This window comes from Acinonyx jubatus, chromosome D3 (assembly GCF_027475565.1).
Source record: "Acinonyx jubatus isolate Ajub_Pintada_27869175 chromosome D3, VMU_Ajub_asm_v1.0, whole genome shotgun sequence".
In the NCBI taxonomy this organism is placed as follows: Eukaryota; Metazoa; Chordata; class Mammalia; order Carnivora; family Felidae; genus Acinonyx; species Acinonyx jubatus.
Genome location: NC_069392.1, coordinates 28424015 through 28443902, shown reverse-complemented (window position 1 = coordinate 28443902; position 19888 = coordinate 28424015). Strand labels below are relative to the sequence as shown.

Genomic DNA, 19888 nt, shown 5'->3' with positions numbered 1-19888 from the left:
CTGTCTCTCCCTGGCCCCTGCTAATGCACAAGGCAAGACCACTGTGGTCCAAGAATGGAGGGGGGGAGAAGACCTGACATAATAGCCCTGTAACCTGGGGCACTGAGTGCCTTGTCCAAAGCTGTCCTATTGGTTGGGGGAAAGAGCAGAGATGTGTGTGCAGCCCCTCCCATGTCCCAGGATGCTAGAAGCAGCCACAGGACCCTCTAGGCAGAGCGCGCCTGAACCTGGCCTCAGGGGGCCCTTTCCACAGCTATTTCCTGTGTCCAGTCAGGGATAGACCAGGTTGACCTAGAGGTCTACACCTCAGCCCCAGGATGTAAGGACCCGGACTTCTCTAGACCTGGACCTACTTTTAAACCAAAGAGAACTCAAAACTTTGGGAAAGATTAGACAGGTCATATTTGCTTGTGTATTCTTGTTTTTGCATTATTTTAGGTTAAAGCTGAAGCCTGAACAAAGCTTAATGCCGAAAAACATGTTTACCCAAATTTATTTGCAGACTCTTCAATCATCTCCCGCAAATTCTCCTTCAAGGAGACGTCCATGGACTGGAACTTCTGCTTCACCTGTTTCAAGGGGAGGCTAGAAAGATGACAAGCACCAGTCACATGAGTAACCTGGCTTCAGATGGAGGTCACCAAGCACCAGTGGGACTGAGAGCACCCTACAAGGAGTCCCAGTGCTCATGAGAGGGGTCTTCATATGTAGGCCTTTGGGCAATATTCTGGGGTCTCCGAGTGAGACACTTCAGGTAGAAACAGGCAGCCTCTGAATGTTGGTCACAACCAAGGGGAGGGACCTTTCCCCTGGTGGGAGGAGTGGGGGTGCCTCTGGGCCAAGGCGGTCACTCACCCCACGTCTGCAAGGAACTCCTGGAGACGCTTCTGCCCATGCACAGACCAGAGCTTGAACCTGGCTGCAGTGTAGCATGTGTTGCATAGGCTGTCATGGAGGGACCAGTGCTGGTAGAGTGCCAGGCGGAGGCTGGGCCCAGTCAAGGAGGCAGTGGCTGGGCAGTGACCCGTGGCTTGGGCAGTGCACGGCCCTACCCATCCCCAGAGAGCCTGCCTGCACAACCAGTTACACCTCCTTAGCTTCATTTGACCCGTATGGAGAGCTTATAAGGGGGTGTCTGCACACCATTATCACTGTTGGACAGACGGGGAAACTGAGGAGCAGGGTCTAGGTACTGTGGTACTGTGGTGACAGAGACAGTCCTCATGGCTACACAGGGCAGTCCATGCTGTCATCACATCTGCTCCCTGCATGCTACACCTAGCTTGGCCCTCTCCCACACCCGCCTCTCTGCTGGACACCCCCTGAACAAAACCCCCTCTTCTTAAACACAGTTTACTGCCAGTGGGGCTGTGAGCATGGCTGTGTGTGAGGGTGATCCTGTCCCCACCCCATTGTGTGCCCCTTCTTCCCCGTCCCAAGGGTCTAAGCAGGATGTCAGGCTGGTTCTGCCTGCCTCCCAGTGTCATGCTGGTGCCCTGACACCATTTCTGCCAACACATCTCCCCTTGAGGCTTGGCTCTGACCACATGGTGGGCTCTGTCCTCAGTGCTGCCCAGCCTGATGGCTGGGACCTGATCCCTGGACATCCTGTGTCAGGCCCTGGTGGGCTCTCCAATCCTGGGAGCTCAGATGCCTCACATTTAACACCTCTTCCTAGACATGACCTTCTACTCACCTATCCAAATCCACGTTTATTGGTCCCCATCCATCCCAGCAGGCATAGGACAGCATCATTCCTGCCATCACTACCTACCACTGAAGCAGCAGGACCCAGCCCTGCCTTATACCTATGGCTGCCAGTCTGTCTCCCTGCAACCAGCAGTCCAGGGACCTTTTAAGCATAAAGAATTGAACTCAACAACCTCCTCAACCTCCCACTGCCCTGGGCTCTCTGACCTTCAGATTCCACTCACCTCTCCAGTCCCTTCCTCAGGGCCTTTGCACAGCCACGGTCTTGGCCCAGGCTGTCCTCCCTCCCACCCCGTGTGTCTGAGTCTCAGCCTGGGATGTGGCCCCCCCCAAAGGCCTTTCCTGAGTATTGCCACCCAACAACCCCCTGGTTACTCCATCAATGCCCCACCTTCTTATGAACATTTGTGCTCTGTAATCACATGCTGGCTTACTGCTTCCTGACGGGCTTGGCAAGAGTCTGCGCTCATCATTAAACTGCCCGCACTGCACAGATAGGCCCTGCAACACACCAGGCCTACAATGAGCTGTAAATAAATAGATGATGCTTCTGAACACAGCACTGGCATTTAGGAGCCAAAGCCATACAGAAGAGCCAGGACAGAGTCTGCTCCCCAGTACCTGGTGCTTTGCCCAGCCTGGAGAGCACACCAGGGCCCCTTTCTCAAAGCCTCTTGTTTCATCCACTGCCTGCCTGGGTACACAGTAGACACAGCAGTACAATCCAGGCCTGCGACTTCACAGCCACAACCACACCACCCCCAGGGGGATGTGGGCTGGGCTTGCAGAGGTGATAAAGTGGTGTGTGGTTGAGCAAAACTGAGGGCAGGGGTGCTGCTTGTGCTTGGCCAGCCTGAACAACAAGGATACTCGTACTCGAAGGAAATCCGTGTACAGTCCACAGAGAGGGAGTTCTCCTCATCCTCATTCCGGTGGTTGTGCCGAGACACATGGCGCTGCAGGATGCCAATGTCCGTCACGTACTTCATCCTGGAATGAAAGCACTGCCAGCCGCCTGGGGGCGCCTGAACCTGGCCTCAGGGGGCCCTTTCCACAGCTATTTCCTGTGTCCCTCACGTGCAGCCAAGCCACGTGGCTTCCCTCCTTCCCTCGGGGGACCCCCCTCACAGGCTAAGGGGCTAGCCCACCATACAGGCTGTTCCTGTCAGGATGAGGAAGGTCCACCGCCTCTGCAAAGCCAAATGTGGCTGTGGCACCAGGGCCTTGGCAGCTAGGTTCTAAGCCCTTCCTCCACGACGAGGATCCAGGCCCAAGGGGGCATGTGAGTAGACAGAGATGGGAGGGGTGGGTTTTGGCCGCAGCCCCTGCCCCCTTGCACTCTCCTCTGGGTGGCAGCTGTCCTGCCCTTACTTATTTGAGGCTTCCTGAGGGCAGGCACTGCAGGAGGCCAGAGCCCTGTCCAGCAGTCACAGTCAAGTGGACGGACTACATAGTGACAGTAGTCCACAGCAAAGGGTGTGGATCCTCTCAAGCACAGCAGGAGAGGGCAGACCCCAGTCCAGGTCCACCTGCAGATGGCCACTGAGGAGGACAGTGACAGTGGAGCCTCATGTGAGGGGCTGCCATAGGCCAGGGACAGTGCCTGGCGCTGCACACAATGCATGCCATCTTTAAGAGAGAAGGGGGAACAAGGCCCAGCAAGGTATCCATGCCTGTGAGACTCAGAACCCTCCTAGTCCCTAGGCTACACCATATGACTCAGGTGGGCAGAGTGGGGTGGAGAGGCAGGGAATGGGGGTGCTGGGGCCTCTGTAAACTGCACAAGGAGTGTTCTTGGACAGGGTTAGGGTAGGGGTCCCTGTCAATTCTCTTAGAGTCCTCACCTGATGGCCACCAGAATGCGGATGAGAGGGGGTGCCGGCACCCCATGCTTCCCAGGTATCTCTATTATGGGGCAGCCCTTCAGCTCTCCATCAGGAGTGATGGGGAGCACTAAAGCCCGCTCACCAAGGGGCAAAAGAGAATTCGGCTCCATGCCAGCCCTCCTGGCAGTCCTTGCCAGCCTTCCCCTTGCCTTTGAGATCACATCCACCCTCCCTGGTAGGACTCCTGGGGTCCTCACCTCCTCCTCCCAGAGCCCCCATGTCTACCATGCAAGGACCACATGGAGAGCCAGGATACTGAGCTCCCTCCTCTCACCTCTGGCTCCACCTGCTGGGCTCCCCGAGGGTGGATGAAGCATACACACAAGGCCTAGTTCTAAGCCCTTCCTCGGTGACAAGGATCCAAGCCTAAGGCCAGCCCCCTCCTCATCAGGGCTCTGCCACCCATCTTCCCACTGCAAAACTGGGCTGCAGCCAGGCCATGCACATGGCCACAGCACAGGCCAACCTCTGACAGCCTGAGTGAGTGCATCCTTACTGGGTGATCTTGTCTTGCACCCACTGGTCCGTTAGTCCAACAATGGCCCACCTGGAAGAGAAGAGTGCAACAAAGCTCACAGGAGCATGGCCTGGCCCAGGCCCACCGCCCGACAGTCTCTCCTCTGCAGGGTAGAAGGTTATGGAGCCAACTCAGGGCTTGCAGCATAGCAGCACAGCAGTGGGAGCTTTTGGTGCACAGGAGGGAGCGCTCCCAGGGCAAGGATGGCAGGCCTGATGTGGTCTCTGGGAGCTGGCTGACCCTAACACTCTCCACCCTCATCTTTCTGGAGCAGAGCTGCAGCAGACTCGGTGCTCAGTTGCTGGTGGGTCCTGGTGTGTCACTCCACCCCCAAGCCCCTCATGTCACCTGCCCCTCTGCAATATGGCTTGCAGCACAACAGACCCTCATCAAGTCCATGTCGGTTGTCCTGGTATGAAATGGCAGGACATAGAGTCACAGAATTTAGGCCTCATAAGAGCCTTCCAAGGTCCTGTCTCTAAGCTCATCTTTTGTGGATGAGATGATGGAGGCCCAAGCTGGCCTGACCTCCCCAAGGACCATGGCCAGCCCATGGCAGAAGGAACCAGGACCTCAGGTATTACCCTCTGTCAGTCCCCAGGCAGTGTCCTTCAATAACCCCCTCTGGGACCAGAGCCAAGAATAGTCAAAGATGCTGGGAGAAGTGAGATGGAGAGGCCCTGGAAGGTTCATGTGGGGGCAGGGCATTCGAGCACCCCACCATATCTGTCAGTGCAGTGAGTCCCTTCTCAGAAGGTCTTCTTCAAAACATGCCACCATGGGGCGTCTTCCCAAGCCCACCCTTTCCTCCTTCCAACCTTCCCATGCATATATTTTGTATCAGATTATTTTGTATTTGTTCTTGTGCTATATCTGGAGTTTTCTGGAGTCATTTCAAGGGGGCATATTCTGACATCAATGCTAAACTGGAGGTACTTGTTGTGAGTGGGCCGTCAAGGGTGCCCCTAAGCACACAGCAGGGGGTGCAGGTGAGGCTAAGAAAGCTGAACCTGAGGATGGCAGGTAGGCATCTGCTCAGGGTGATGACAGAGCACCCTGGGGCCTAGGTGTAACCAGGGCTTTGGTCCTGCCCCAGCCCCTGGCTGTCATAAAACCCTGATTCAGCAAAGACCATTACAATCCCCACCATGGGCTCAGGCCTGGAAAGAATATCCCCTCCTCATCTCGTAGAGGAGAAAATCAGAACTAGAGCAGAGGACCGAGGGGGTGGAGCAGGCCGGACCTGTATTTTTTTCCCTCAGACTCTGGGTTTAGTTTTTAAACCAACCTGTGTACAGCACCCCAATGTGCTGGGTGCTCCCGCTTGCAGCCAGTGCAGCAAACTCAGAGGTGGGCTAAGGGTTATTCCTGTACCAGATTTCACAGCACGCCAGGGAAGCAAAGCTGCCTGACAAAGGCTGCCATAGTCAAATCTCCCACTCCTACTGTCACCTGAATTTATGAGGCAGCAAGGCTGAGTGGTAGGGTGGGAAGGTTAGAGTTGCACTCGGGACCCACCCCCTGACCCTCTGTACCCAACAATGCTCCCTACATTTCCCCTAGGAGTTTGTATGCAGACAAAAGCCTCAAAGGAAGACAACCAGGGCTATGCCTATTCCCAGAAAGGGGTTGTGTCCAATGTTCCTGGTGGGGACCACACAGTGATGTCTTCTTCCAGACCCTGTTCTCACTGTGGAAGGACAAGGCTATTTGGAGAAGAAAGCCCCACACAGCACTGGTCTTGACTGGGGCCTACATACCACAGCATGTCGTTCAAGTCCTTTGACATCATCCACGCCAGGTCAAACATCACCATGGCTGACTGAAAGAAAGAAAGAAGCCTGAGGTCCAAGGCAGCTGTGCTCCTAGGCAGGGTGTGCACCAGGGCTGGGTTGTCCAGGATCCCAGCCAAGCCCCTGCAGATTGAAGGTTTTCCCAACTAGGGAAGGAAGCATTGGTGGATTCCAGGCCAAACCAAGGGAGGAAGACAGAGGAACTCAAGTCATCTGCATGGTCTCCTCTGTTAACTAGTCATTTCTATGTACGTACTTCATCATGCAAGGGAGAACACCTGAGTACAGCACTGTGCTAGTGCCTCTACACATCTCACTGGGTCCCTCAGTGATACCTGGGGAGGCAATGAAGCCAGGAGGTTAGGGACCTTTGTCCACACACTCCTCCTGGCTGGCTGGCAGGCTTACACACACTCTCAGGAAGGCTGGATGAAGCAGGGCCTTGGTTCTCATCACCTGGTCGTTAAAGAGGAAGGGTGCTTCAGGACCTCTGTGAGGAAGATCTTTCTAACAGGGCTGTCTGCAGACAGAAGCAACTAACTCCCTGTGAGCATAGTCTGGGTTTTGGTAGGAGACAACAAGGGGTATCAGTGTCTGACCAGAAGATTCTAAAGTCCCATTGGCTGTGCGATGCTGGGCTGCCCACCAGAGAGGATTTCCAAGGGAATGATTCACAAATCTGGAGGGAGCTGGGCGTCTGCTGCCCCACCCACCTCCCACTGCTTGGAATTTTCCACGTGCTGGGGCAGAGCAGAGAGGGAAAAAGATGATCTTTCAAAGGACAATGAGATCTTGATACTAAAAGGGATACTGGAAATATGGCACTCAGAGTTAAGGCCCCAGGGCCAAATGCTAACACCGAACACATATTTTACTGGAAACTAATTTTCTAGGGATCCTTACAGCCTTGAGCTCTGCTCAACAGTACCAGAGTCAGGGGCACCTGGGTGGCACAGTTGGTTAAGCGTCCGACTCTTGATCTTGGCTCAGGTCAAAATCTCACAGTTCATGAGTTCAAGCCCCGCATCAAGGTCTGCACTGATGACGCAGAGTCTGCTGAGGATTCTCTCTCCTTCTCTCTGCCCCTCCCCTGCTTGTGCATGCTTTCTCTCAAAATAAGTAAACAAACTTAAAAAAAATTTGTTTTTTAATTAAACAAAACAAAGCAAAAAAATCCCTGCCACAGTCAACACAGTAGGTTTTCCATGTGAAATTCTGTTCCATAACACATGCAGTGATGGGCCTCGGTAATTATAAACAGACTTGTTCTGTATTTTTGATGGTGAACAAAAATAATAGCTGTTGTCCTTTGGGCACCTATTGGGTGTGCAGGATCATCCTAACAACTGCCTCTGAAATGAGGGCTGTTCTCTTCCTTTTATGGAGGAGCAAAAGTTTAAGTCTCAGAGAGGCTGCCCCACATGCCCTAGGTCACACAGCAGAAGTTGTGAGGCTCAGATTCAAATCAGGCTTTTATGGTTCTAAAATTTTTTTTTTTTAACGTTTATTTTTGAGACAGAGAGAGAGCATGAACGGGGGAGGGGCAGAGAGCGAGTGAGACACAGAATCTGAAACAGGCTCCAGGCTCTGAGCTGTCAGCAGAGAGCCCAACGCGGGGCTCAAACTCATGGACCGTCAGATCATGATCTGGACCGAAGTTGGACATCTAACCACCTGAGCTACTCAGGCACCCCAGGCTTTTGTGGTTCTAAAACATATGCTCATTTCTCCTCATGTTTTAGGTCACTGACCCTTGAGTCAGAATTTTATGGTGAAGTACACCTATTCGTACATACCGACGTCCCATGATATTCATACTGTTCATAGTCAAAGAGGATGTCTCTTCTGTAATGACATAAAATGCAGTTCTTCAACAGGAAGCAGTACAAGGAAGACAAACATTTGGAAAATGCTAAAACTTGACAGTAATCAAAGAAACACATTAAGTCACAGTACTCTTTGTATTCGCTTATGGACTGTTTCAGAGTGCACATGTGCAATGCAGGAAAGGGAGCAATATTGACATAAAAGTCTTGTGGCAATGAAAGAAGTAAAATGGCATAGAATAATCTTAGAATCCCACTTTTATCCTAAGACAACAATTCAAAGGAACAAGCAAGACAACACTATGTGCACAAACACAATTGTTCATTGCAGCCTTATTTGTCATGGCAAAATACCAGAAGTAACCTCCAGTTTGAAAAGGAGATTGGCCATATAAGTATAATGCAAGTCATAAAAGTGTTGGAACTATCAAAAATGGTTAGATTAAGTAAAAACAATGCAAAATTAGGTGCGTGTTATGATCACATAAAAAATACACAAGTATGGATACCCCAGGAAGATTGATTCAAAGCCAGAATCTCTTCCAATCATTGAATAGGGATTATATTCACTTTCCTTTTCATTGCACTTCCCGAAATATATTTTCATTGTCCTTTCATGAGGGAGTAGCCAAGTACAACGCCCTCAGCTGGAACAGCAGAGACTTTCAGGGACTGGATCAAGTAACGAATACTCAACTCAACGGCACTGTGGCACGGTCACCTCAAGCTACAATAATCTTTCCATTTTTTTATTTTAGAGTGCTTCAATTTTTTTAAATATTTATTTACTTTTAAGAGAGAGAGAATCAGCGCATGAGTGGAGGAAGGGCAGAGACAGAGGCACAGAATTCGAAGCAGGTTCCAGACTCTGAGCTGTCAGCACAGAGCCTAAAGTAGGGCTCGAACAAATGAACAGTGAGATTGTGACCTGAGCTGAAGTCAGACGCTTACCGACTGAGCCACCCAGGTGCCCCTGGAGCACTTCAATTTTTTAATTTGCAATATGAAGAGGAATTATAGATAATTCAGTTTTCTTCTCATTCACATTTTCTATGAAAACTTTTATACAATTAGCATCTATCTCATTTAGGAAGAACTTACAAATAAAACTATATCTGGAAAAACAACAAAAATAAAAGACAAGGGGCTGTTACCCCTAACAGAGAGCAGAAGACCTCTGGGCCCAGTCCTGCCACTTGTAAGACCACAGCATGATACAGAGGGGATCCAGAGCTCTTCTCCGATACAGGGAACACATGCTCACTCCTGGAGCCACCAGCCCAGAGACTCTAAACTAACTGAATTGGGGGTGCCTGGGTGGCTCAGTTGGTTAAGCATCCAACTCTTGATTTTGGCTCAGGTCATAATCTCACGATTCATGAGATTGAGCCCTGCGCCAGGCTCTGCAATGACAGCGCAGAGCCTGCTTGGAATTCTCCCTCTCTCTGCCCCTCCCCTGGTCGCATGCACTCTCAATCTCTTTCTCTCTCTCTAAATGTATTGTCCTCAAATGCAAAAAAAAAAAAAAAAAAAAAAGAAAGTATCCAGTCGCCATGGAAAACATAGGTATCCCAGAGGGATTGCAGACTCCATGGCACAGGGTGCTGCTTGAAGTACACACTCACCTCCGAGCCTCCCACTCTCTTCGCTGCCTCCTCTTCATGGTTTGTGCCACTATCTCCTGATGTAGGGACAAAGAGAACAAAAGGTTGAGCAAATAGGGGAGGCTGGGTGGCTCAGTTGGTTAAGCATCTGACTCTAGCTCAGGTCATGTTCTTAGAACTTGTGAGTTCGAGCTCCACATCAGGCTCTGTAGTCAGAGCCTGGAGACTGCTTCGGATTCTGTGTCCCCCTCTCTCGGCCCCTCCCCTGCTCATGTGCTATCTCTCTCTCCTTCAAAATAAGCATTTAAAAAAAAAGTTGAGCAAATAAGCCAGGAATGTACCCCTGTAGCCCGAGAAGGTTCCGATCAGGCAGAAGCCACTGGGCATGGACCCCTGAGGGAAAACATGGGTCATTCATTCCCATGTCCTGAGCTCAGCCTGGTCCTAGAGAAGAGAAGAACTGAAGTGGGGGATGATTGAGACCTCTCTAGCCCACTGGCACTACAGACACCATATGGTGGACAGAAGCAGATGCTTCCCCAGTGCCTGCTCAGGCTACACTCTGTCCATGTGCTCCGTCTGTCCACTCCAGCCTTCCATCATCCCCATCACTGTGTGATCCAGAAGTGCATAGCTACTTCATACTGGCTTCCCCGCCAGATCACTAAGCACTAATGTTACCAATATCCTTCCACGTACCAGCCACTGGGTTTTTTTTTGTTTTGTTTTGTTTTGTTTTGTTTATAGATCCTAGACTTGGAGCTGAAGAAGCCAGCAACCTGGAAACCCCAACAGGCACAGAGAAAAAAAATCCTCAACAAAAGCCAAAGGATCCTGAAGAGCAGCCTTGAAAGACAAAAAACTTTTAGACAATAATTGGTCTAATCCAGCCACCACGACCAAAAACTGTGGCCCCACCCCTATCCACTTGGCAAAGATGAAGTAGAAGCCTAGACTCCCACCCTGGTGAATACCTCCCACCTGTAACACTTCCACCTTTCACTTGTAACATCTCCCAACATGCTCACTGGGGTGGTATCAGAGGAGGCCAAGTAGTGAGCCTAGACCTTTCTTGCCCAGTGGTAACAAGGAGCCACTCCTCTTGGTGGTTAATGGAGGTTAAGTGGAGAATCTTTACTTCTATCTCCACCTGGCTATAAAGAGACATGCTGCCCACCTGCTCCTTTGCCAGAATGATGTCAGAGAAAGCAGGTAACACAGAAGGCTTAATTAAGATCCAGAGTCTCAAAACATAATATAAAAATGTCCAGGTTTCATTTGAAAAGCACTCATCACACCAAGAGCCAGGAAAATCTCAAATTGAACACCAAAACAGGAAATCCATAAATGTTAATGCAAAGATGACAAAGATGTGAGAATTATCTGACAAAAATTTTTAAAGCAGCCATCACAAAAATGCTTCAATGAGTAATTAAAAACACAGTTGAAACGAAAAAAATAGGAAGCTTTAGTAAATAAGTAGAAAAATGAAGAAGAACCAAAATGAAATTTAAAACTGAAAATTACAATAACTGAAATAGAAACACAGTAGAGGGGCTCAAGAGCAAAACGGAGGAACAGAGGAAAGAACCAGCAGATACGATGATAGAAAATATCCAGTCTGATTAATAGAGGGGTAAATGGACTGGAAAAACAAACAAACAAACAAACAAACAAACAGTAACATGTGAACCTACAACAAAAGACCTAACTTTCCTGTCATTGGTGCCCTGGAAGGAGAGGAAAAAAAAAAGGGTGAAAACACCCTGGAATAAATAATGCCTGAAAACAAAGAAATATAGCTCAAAATCTGGCAAGAGATATAAACCTACAGATTCAAGAAGCTGACTGAATCCCAATAGGTTAAACCCAAAGAAATCCACACCAAGACACATCGTAATTAAACTTCTGAATATTAGAGCCCCCCCCCCTTTTTTTTTAATCTCAAAAAAAGCAAGAGAAAAATGACATCTTATGTATAGGATAAAACAGTATGAATGCCAGCAGATTTCTCACTAGAAACCACAGGGGCCAGAAGTAGCATAACATTTTCAAGCACTGACCAAAAACAGCTGTTAACCCCAAATCCCATACCCTGTGAAAATATCTTCCAGGAATGAAGGGAAAAGTCAAGAAGTTCTCAGGAAAAGGAATACTAAGAGAATTTACTGCCAGCAGAGTGCCTCTAAAAAAAGTTAAAGGACTTTCTGTAAATAGAAAATGACAAAAGAAAAAACCTTGGAACATCAGGATGGAAGGAAGAACGGGTAAATACAATAGGCTTTCCTTATCCTCTTGAGTTTTAGAATAGAATCATGTTTGACTGTTGAAGCAAAATTTATACCATTGTATGAGGTGGATCTAAATGTACACAGAGAATATAAATAAGAAACTCACATAAACAGAGAAGAGTAAGAGAAGTAAAGGAAGGTAACGTTTCCATATTTATAGCCTGTTGTCTCTAAATCTCTTTGAGTGTACACTCTTATTAATAAAAATATTTCTGGGGCGCCTGGGTGGCTCAGTCGGTTGAGCACCGACTTCGGCTCAGGTAACGATCTCGCGGTCCGTGAGTTTGAGCCCCGCATCGGGCCCCTGTGCTGACAGCTCAGAGCCCGGAGCCTGTTTCAGATTCTGTGTCTCCCTCTCGCTGACCCTACCTCGTTCATGCTCTGTCTCACTCTGTCTCAAAAATAAATAAATAAACGTTAAAAAAAAAAAAATTTTTTTTTTTAAATATTTCTGAGAATATATCTTGAATCCACGTATATTTACAAATCATGAAGATTTAATTACCGTTGAGGTAGTCTCAGAGGGCTAACTTACCAAAATCAAATATGTAGCCCTAAACTTGGATTACAGAAAACACAAGGATAGAGGAGCAAGTAAAAGTATTCCACAAACAAGTGATAAATACTAGACAACTGGATTGGCCTCCAATGTCATTCAAAACAAAACAGAAAAAAAAAAAAAGAAAAAAACAAAAAGAGTGGGGTCCTGGTCTAGGTGAAAAGACAATTAAGAGGGGTGTCTGGCTGGCTCAGTCAGAGAAGCGTGTGACTCTTGATCTCAGGGTCATAAGTTCCAGCCCCATGTTGGGTGTAGATATCACTTTATTAAAAAAAAAAAAAGAGAGAAATAGCTAAACACAAATGTGCCAGCCCTGGTTGGATGACACTTCAGAAACAAAAGCAGCTGCAAAATCTATTCTGGGGAACAAGTGAAATTTGAATATGGGTTGAATATTAGAGGACACCGTTAATTGCTTACATACAATAATGGTATTGCATTTATAGAGGAGAATGATCTTAGAAGATGCGTTTTTTTGTTTTTGTTTTTTAACATTTATTTATTTTTGAGAGACAGAGCATGAGCAGGGGAGGGGCAGAGAGAGAGAGGGAGACACAGAATCCGAAGCAGGCTCCAAGCTGTCAGCACAGAGCCAGATGCGGGGCTCGAACTAACAAACTGCGAGTTCATGACCTGAGTGGAAGTCAGACGCTTAACCGACTGAGCCACCCAGGTGCCCTGAAGATGCGTTTTAAAGTCTATTTATTTAGGGGCATCTGGGCGGCTCAGTCAGTTAAACATCCAACTCTTGATTTCAGCTAAGGTCATGATCTCACAGTTTGTGGGATCGAGCCCCTCATTGGGTTCTTTGCTGACAGTGTGCAGCCTGCTTTGGATTCTCTGTCTCCGTCTTTTTCTGCCCCTCCCCTGCTCGCATACATGCATGCTCGCGCTCTCTCTCTCTCTCAAAATAAATAAATAAACACTTTAAAAAGTAGATAAAGCTTATTTATTTTGAGAGAGAGAATGCATGTGCCTGGGGGCGGTGGGGGACAGAGAGAGAAGGAAAGAGACAGAATTCCAAGCAGACTCCACACTGTCAGCACAGAGCCCAATGAGGGCTTGAACCAACAACCTGCAAGATCATGACTTGAGCTGAAATCAAAAGTCAGATGTTTAAATGACCAAGCAACTTAGGTCCCCCTGCAACTTATTCTCAAATGATTAAGCAAAAGAAAAAAATATACATATATATACATATATATATATAAAAGAAGGCAAATGTGGCAAAATGTGACAAATGTGCAAAATTGCTGAATCTATATGAAAGGTATACGGGCATTCATTATACCATCCTTTCAACTGTTGTATACATCAAAAATTTTTTTAAAATAAAAAGTCGGTGGGAAATTATGCATGTTACACATGCATAATTATGCATGTGAATATCATAGAAAGCATTCACAAACTCAGATTCTAAATAGATGCATTAAACATGTCAATGGAGGCTCTGACATGTTCTGACATCTCATCAAGACCAACGACATTCTCTTTACTGACAAACCCTCCCGTCAGTTCTAGCCTGCCTGTTCTTCCCTCAGAGCCCTCGTGTCTGGGGACACTGCACTGGATGTACCTTCTAGGGATATTCTTGGTTCTTTCCTTCCTCATTCAGGTCAAGTGTCCATAGCCACCTTCATAAAAGCAGCCCATTCCCTGTCCAGCCCCTTACCTTGCTTTATTTTTCCTGATATGACACAGCTCTCTACCTGAAACCATCCTTGACCTGTGCTCATTCCTGATGCCTCCCCCACTGGAAAAGAAGCTTTGTGAAGACAGGAATTTGTTCTCTCCCAGAGACACCAGGGCCTTACTGACACCTGGCACAGAGTAGGTGCTGAAATATATTAGTCAGGATGGAGAATTCTAAGACTCTTATCTGCAGAACGTGAATGTTTCCAAAGAAAATCCCCCAGATACTGATATTTGGAGCCTGATGAAAAGCAGTTCGTTAATAGTTAAAAGAATGCTACAACAAAAAGGAGCTTTAGATAACAAAAAAAGAGCTGTTAGAAATCAAAGATTAGAAGATAAAGACCAGATGTTGGCCAGAGAGTGGAACAGATAAAGAGCTAGACAAGATGAAAGAGAATCTAAGAATGTATCTGAGGTCTCTGATCAGACTACCCAAAACTCTAGAGAAAGGATGGCTCAAAGGCAGGGAAGGTAAGGAGAAAACACTCCCAGGACACACCCCTCAGATGGACAAAGTGTACTGAATGTCCCCAAAATGGCTCAAAAGAGCTCTGCTAAAGCACCTTATTGGGAAATGTCAGGCCAAGGATGAAACATTCCAGAGGCAAATTTCAGCATGAACACCCAGGACTGGGAATCAGAGGGCATCAGCTTCTTCCACAACACTGAACACTAGAATAAAACATGGCCCTATTAGAGGAACAACCACCTCCCACCTTTAATTTTCCATGTAGCAGAAGCCACCAGTGTTGGGCAGGCCACTTCTGTTGGCCAGGCCCCAGATCGGGTAAGCATCTCAGACCCAAGACTCACGAGGCTCAAACAACTCTAATCTTTGCACACAAGATGCTTCCCCTGGAATCACCACTGGAGACTGAGCCTGGCTGAGGGCCATAGATCCATGTCGTTCCTTCATGATGACTGCAGAGAATCCGGAGGGGAGTGGGGAAGGGAGAGGATATTTATGCTATTTATCGTTTCTCTGTATTGCTGCCTTTTTTTTTAATGTTTATTTACTTTGAGAGAGAGAGAGAGAGAGAGAGAGAGAGAGCATGAGCGAGCATATGAGCAGGGGAAGGGTAGAGAGAGGGAGAGAGAATCCCAAGCAGGCTCTGTACTGTCAGCGCAGAGCCCAACATGGGGCTTGAACCCACAAACTGCAACCCCACGACCTGAGCTGAAATCAAGAGTTGGATGTTTAACTGACTGAGCCACCCAGGTGCCACTTTCTGTATTGCTCAGCAAAGAGCTGAGCTATCCTAAGTTTCATTTCATCTGATGAAATTCTACTGTACAGACAAGGATGCCAAAGCTCAGAGAAGTTCGGTAGCCCGCCTGAAGCCATGCAGCCAGGGGATAGCAGAGTCCAGGGTCAATACCGGTGCCTGCTGAATCCCAGCCACCCCTGGACCCCGAAGGCTCCAGCCTGAGCTCTGACCTCTGGGAATGACGTTACTCAAGACTGTGGTAAGGCCAAAACCCACCTCTTCTAACCGTGTGCGCTTCACAGAAGGCTCTGACCCATTGTCACTTTCATTTCCTGAATGCTCTTCACCTTCTTCTTCATCCCTGAAGATATCATCATAGGCAGGAACTTCGAGATCATCATCTTGTTTAATGAGTAGTTTGATCTAAGATTAAAACAAAAAGCAATCAAGGCTCTCTTCTCTCATTGACAGAAAACTCTCCATTACATGTTTTCTCTTACAGAATCTTATTTCCCAATGAGCTGACTCATTAAGGTTTCTGTACAAAGAGCCACTTGAGAATTTCAGACTTCTCAAACATTTTCTTGCTTTCATTTCCTCTCAGAGGCATTGGAGTTGCACCATGCGATATGCAAAAATTCCAAAAATTAAAAAACTATCCAGTCATGTAAGTCTGGGGAAAAGACTCCCTCTCATGCCACACTCCAAGCAAACAAAATGAACACCCCACAACTTGGACTCTGAGAGAAGACAGGGAGGTGTGCGACCCCTAAGGGAGTAAAACTGCTGTCTCTAAAAGCAGTTCCAGGCTGACTTCACTTAGAGTGGTCCTTCACATGAGAACATCAGGGCCAACACTTTGATAACATGGGTGGGATCAACTCAGAGAATGGTTAGGTGGCTGTCCTGTGCCAGGCTCCATGTTTGCTGCTGGGGGTTCAAAGAGGAAGCACAGCATGACCATGTTAGGCTAACAGTGGTCTCTTACACTATTGTCTTGTTGGTCCTCACACTACCCTTTGGATGGGCAGGGCAGGCCCTAGCCCCACTTGTAGGGCTAACGCCTCTAGATCCCCTAGTATTCAATGACACCAGGCTGGGCCTCAGCTCGCAGGGCAGGCTCAGTGCAGGGTTCTGGTCCCTACACTTTCCAGGTTAAGTGAATTCCAAAATGCATTCTGAGCGCCTCCAAGACTTACTTAGGTGCTATGTTTCTCACCACAGATAAGCAAGACCAGATTCTTGCCCTCAGGCTGGTCTAACTCTTGTAGGAGAGGTGGATACATGCCTTGCTTAGAACATCAGGTGCGATGTTGCCCATGGCATAAAAGGTACAGACAAAGGATAGAACTTGGGGAAGACATGGGCCCCAAAGGCCTAGTTACCTGGGTGTCATTATAGACATTCACGACATTAACTGGCCTGTGGGTGTCACACACAAAAAATATGGCATCTTCATCAGGCTGAAGGATATCCAATAGGTCTACATTAGCTCCACAGTTTATGAGAATAAAATAATGGAACTGAAAAAAAGAGAGATACATTGGGAAGTAAGTGCCTTGAGTAGATCCTTTACCTTCAGCATATTAGGTCTCTGAGTCCTTCTGCTGAGACATATCAAGCCCCTGACACCAGTGAGGCCCTGATGGCAAGGGGCTTTACACAGCTGGCCTGTGTGAAGTGCTTTAATATACTACATATGCCATTTCATTTCCATGATGACACCTTGAGATAGGCCCCATGGGCAGCCCTGTGGCTGTCTCTGCTTCACCAAGGAGCACATGGAGGTTCAGCATGACTCAGTCTCATGCACAGGGTCAAGAAGTTGATGACGAGCAGAACAAGACTTCAAATGCATAAATGGGCCTCTGCAGGGGTACCTGGGTGGCTCAGTCAGTTAAGCATTTGACTTCTATGTCTCTCTCTCTGCCCCTCCTCGACTCACGCTTTCTCTCTCTCTCAAAAATAAACATTAAAAAATAATAATAATATGGGGCATCTAGGTGACTTCGGCTCAGGTCATGATCTCACTGTTGGTGAGTTTGAGCCCCGTGTCAGGCTCTGTGCTGACAGCTCAGAGCCTGGAGCCTACTTCGGATTCTGTGTCTCCCTCTCTCTGCCCTCCCCTACTCATGCTCTGTCTCTCTGAAAAATAAATAAGCATTAAAAAAATTTTTTTAATAAGTAAATAAATGGGCCTTTGAAGATCTCAGTCACTCTACTGTGCTGCCTCTTTGTACTGACAGTGTCGTACAGGTTTAAATTTGTAACAAGTCTCGGGCACCCCATGCTTAATAAGCATCTAAATACCATTTTAAGTCTTACTATATCCTATCTCTATAAAGAACCTTTTGCTTATAAATATCAGGTTGGTACAGGTAGCTCCTTCCGTGATGACAGGAGCTCCAGGCAAGGATTATCTCTGGACAGTCCTAAATGTTGCCACAGACTCCAGAGACCCTCTTCCCTACTCCAGTCCCATCCAGTGGGATCTAAAATGTCCCATCTCTCAGCATAACCCCATGCAGAGGTGGTAAGAGTCCTGGCCTCTACTGTTTAAATTGCAAAGGGAGAAGATATGTTCCTGGATTACCAGTTGGAACTGGGATACTTTCTCTTGGAAAGATAATGTAAAATAGCCACCTTATCTAACATAATTTTAACTAGGCCATATCAAAATCAAACTGCTAAACTCTAAGCACCTTACAATGAAATGTCTGCAACACAAATTCAAAGTTAGACGGTGTCCACACTCACTATCTTTTTTGGTTATCAATTCTGTCTCTACAACTTGAGAGTAAGTCACTCTGCATATATCTCATTTTTTCCTTCCATATTGCCTAATGTAGTTGATACTTAAACATACAAGCAACCTATTGAGGACCTAGAAAGCATGCTAGTGTTAAATTGCAACTGAATAAAAAAAAAAAAAAAAGACTAATGACTCTAAAATGCTTCTATCATACCTGTTCTTTATGCTCAAGAAATGCAGTTTCAAGTTCTTGCCACCCAGAAACCGGAACTAGCGTATACTGCACGTGATCACACTGGAACAGAGCCTGAGAGAGATCATTTCCAAAAGTTATCATATTTAGGACGTCTGCAATTTACTTTGAAATACACTTAAAAAAAAAAAATAAGGTTGAGAAACGAATGACCTGTGATAAGTTTAGTAAAATGTTAATGGAAGAAACTAGGTGATAGAAATATGAGTGTTGACTATATCATTCTGTGAACTTTAATGAATTTTTGAAAATCACCAAAGGAAAACATCGAGGGTGGGGGAGGCTTATTTTATTTCTAGGTCTTCGGAGAAGTAGTTCCTGACCCAACAGCCTGATCAAAGGTCATGTAAAAATTGCACCATATTCAAAACCGAACCAATGATCTTCCCTAATAGAGAAAAGAATCCTGTATTTCCTATATTGCTTATGACACCACTGTGCCCTCAGTTGTCACAGACTCCTCTGAAACCCCACATTTGAGAAGCCACTCCAGGTCTAACGGTCTCTCCAACGCAACCATTTTTCAGCCAGGTTATTGCAAAAATACCGCCTTTTGCCGCATCCTTCTCTAACCCACCCAATACTCTTGCCAGAGAGGCGACCTCTAAAAGTCCCTCTCCCCAGATTTCAGTTGCTCCAGCACCTTACCCTAGCCTGCACTCTCTCCTGGCGGGTGGGGAGAAGAGCGGTTCCCTATGCGCTCCTCACCTCCTGCGCCGACTCCCAGCCCATCCTTCACTCCTAAACTCTTCCCGGGGCCCCGCCTGCTCCCTCACCCTTTGGCCCTGGCCCTTCCCTCCCAAAGTACGCAAGGCTCACCTGAAGAATCTTGCAAGCGCACAGAGCGTCCACGTCCGAGGCCACAAAGAGAAGGACCCTCTGTCAGGAAAAGAGAGGGCCAGTTGAACGCAGAGAACAGAACTCGGGCCCCTCGTGCCCTCCCAGGGCCGCTCCCCCGGATCCTCCCCCCGCCCCCCCAACAAGGCCACGAGATGTAAGAAAAAGGGTCACCTGGTTTTGAACCACCTCGTAGAACTCCTTGCGGAAATCGGACACAAACATGGCCACGGCGGCCGGACACCCAGAGGTAGCGCTGAGGATCCAAGAGCTCCGGCGGCGGTCAAGACTCCCGCCAAACAGGGACTCTCCCGATTAGCCCAGAAGCCAACCAATACCTACTTAGTTCTCAGCTTTTCCCTCTTCCCGATTGGGCCATATTGGAGGCGGGCCTAGCGCTCCGCCAACCGGGCTGGAAATGTTAGGCCCGCTCCTAAAGGAGCGTCATCCACAAAAGCAAGACGCAAACAATGTTGCCCACTTCAGTTCTGACTCCCTTTTACCCACAAATCCGACGTTTGGTGGACATCTTTAGTTTGGGAAGAGAAGCCTATTGACTCCCACTGGGCCCTCCAGGAAAAGGAAATCACGCCATAAATTCAATTCACTTACACATTGAACGAAGTCGTCAGTTTACGATTTCGGTAAACTCTCGGCATAGTTCGAAGGCAAATGTGTAGCTTACTTCCGCCAGCTTCCTCGATGGCGGACGCAAAGGCTGGAAGGTCTACGTGCATTCTGGGTAGTGTAGTAGATAAGGAGAATGGGCCCCACTAAATTGGTCTAGAGGGGAGTACTATAAAAATGTAATTTTAAAAAATTACACAAATTACCCTAGAGTGAACAAAAATTATGAAATAGTATTTTAGTAAATATCCCAGTGAAATTTTAGGCCCTAGAGCCATTGCCTGGCCTTTTCCCTTTTGTAGCCGACCTCTGTCCTCCGTACCTACCCCC

The 19888-nt window shown here is 47.6% G+C and overlaps 1 protein-coding gene across 2 annotated transcripts in view; it reads right to left on the bottom strand.

Annotated features, from left to right (window-relative positions):
• CDC45 (cell division cycle 45) overlaps window positions 1-19486 on the bottom strand; it is a 33397-nt gene extending 13911 nt beyond the window's left edge. Inside the window, exons 1-12 of one of the 2 annotated variants that reach the window (XM_015081823.3) lie at window positions 19106-19482; window positions 18914-18973; window positions 18056-18148; window positions 16475-16612; window positions 15366-15512; window positions 9358-9413; window positions 7703-7751; window positions 5874-5935; window positions 4093-4143; window positions 2581-2700; window positions 856-987; window positions 487-585 (exon numbers count right to left, since the gene is read on the bottom strand). In XM_015081823.3, coding sequence (XP_014937309.1) covers window positions 487-585; window positions 856-987; window positions 2581-2700; window positions 4093-4143; window positions 5874-5935; window positions 7703-7751; window positions 9358-9413; window positions 15366-15512; window positions 16475-16612; window positions 18056-18148; window positions 18914-18973; window positions 19106-19156 — 1058 coding nt within the window. In that variant the 5' untranslated portion in view covers window positions 19157-19482. Of the gene's footprint in view, window positions 1-486; window positions 586-855; window positions 988-2580; window positions 2701-4092; window positions 4144-5873; window positions 5936-7702; window positions 7752-9357; window positions 9414-15365; window positions 15513-16474; window positions 16613-18055; window positions 18149-18913; window positions 18974-19105 lie in introns of both variants that reach the window. The other variant, XM_053206327.1, reaches the window with a different exon arrangement.
• Between the last annotated feature and the right edge of the window lie 402 nt (window positions 19487-19888).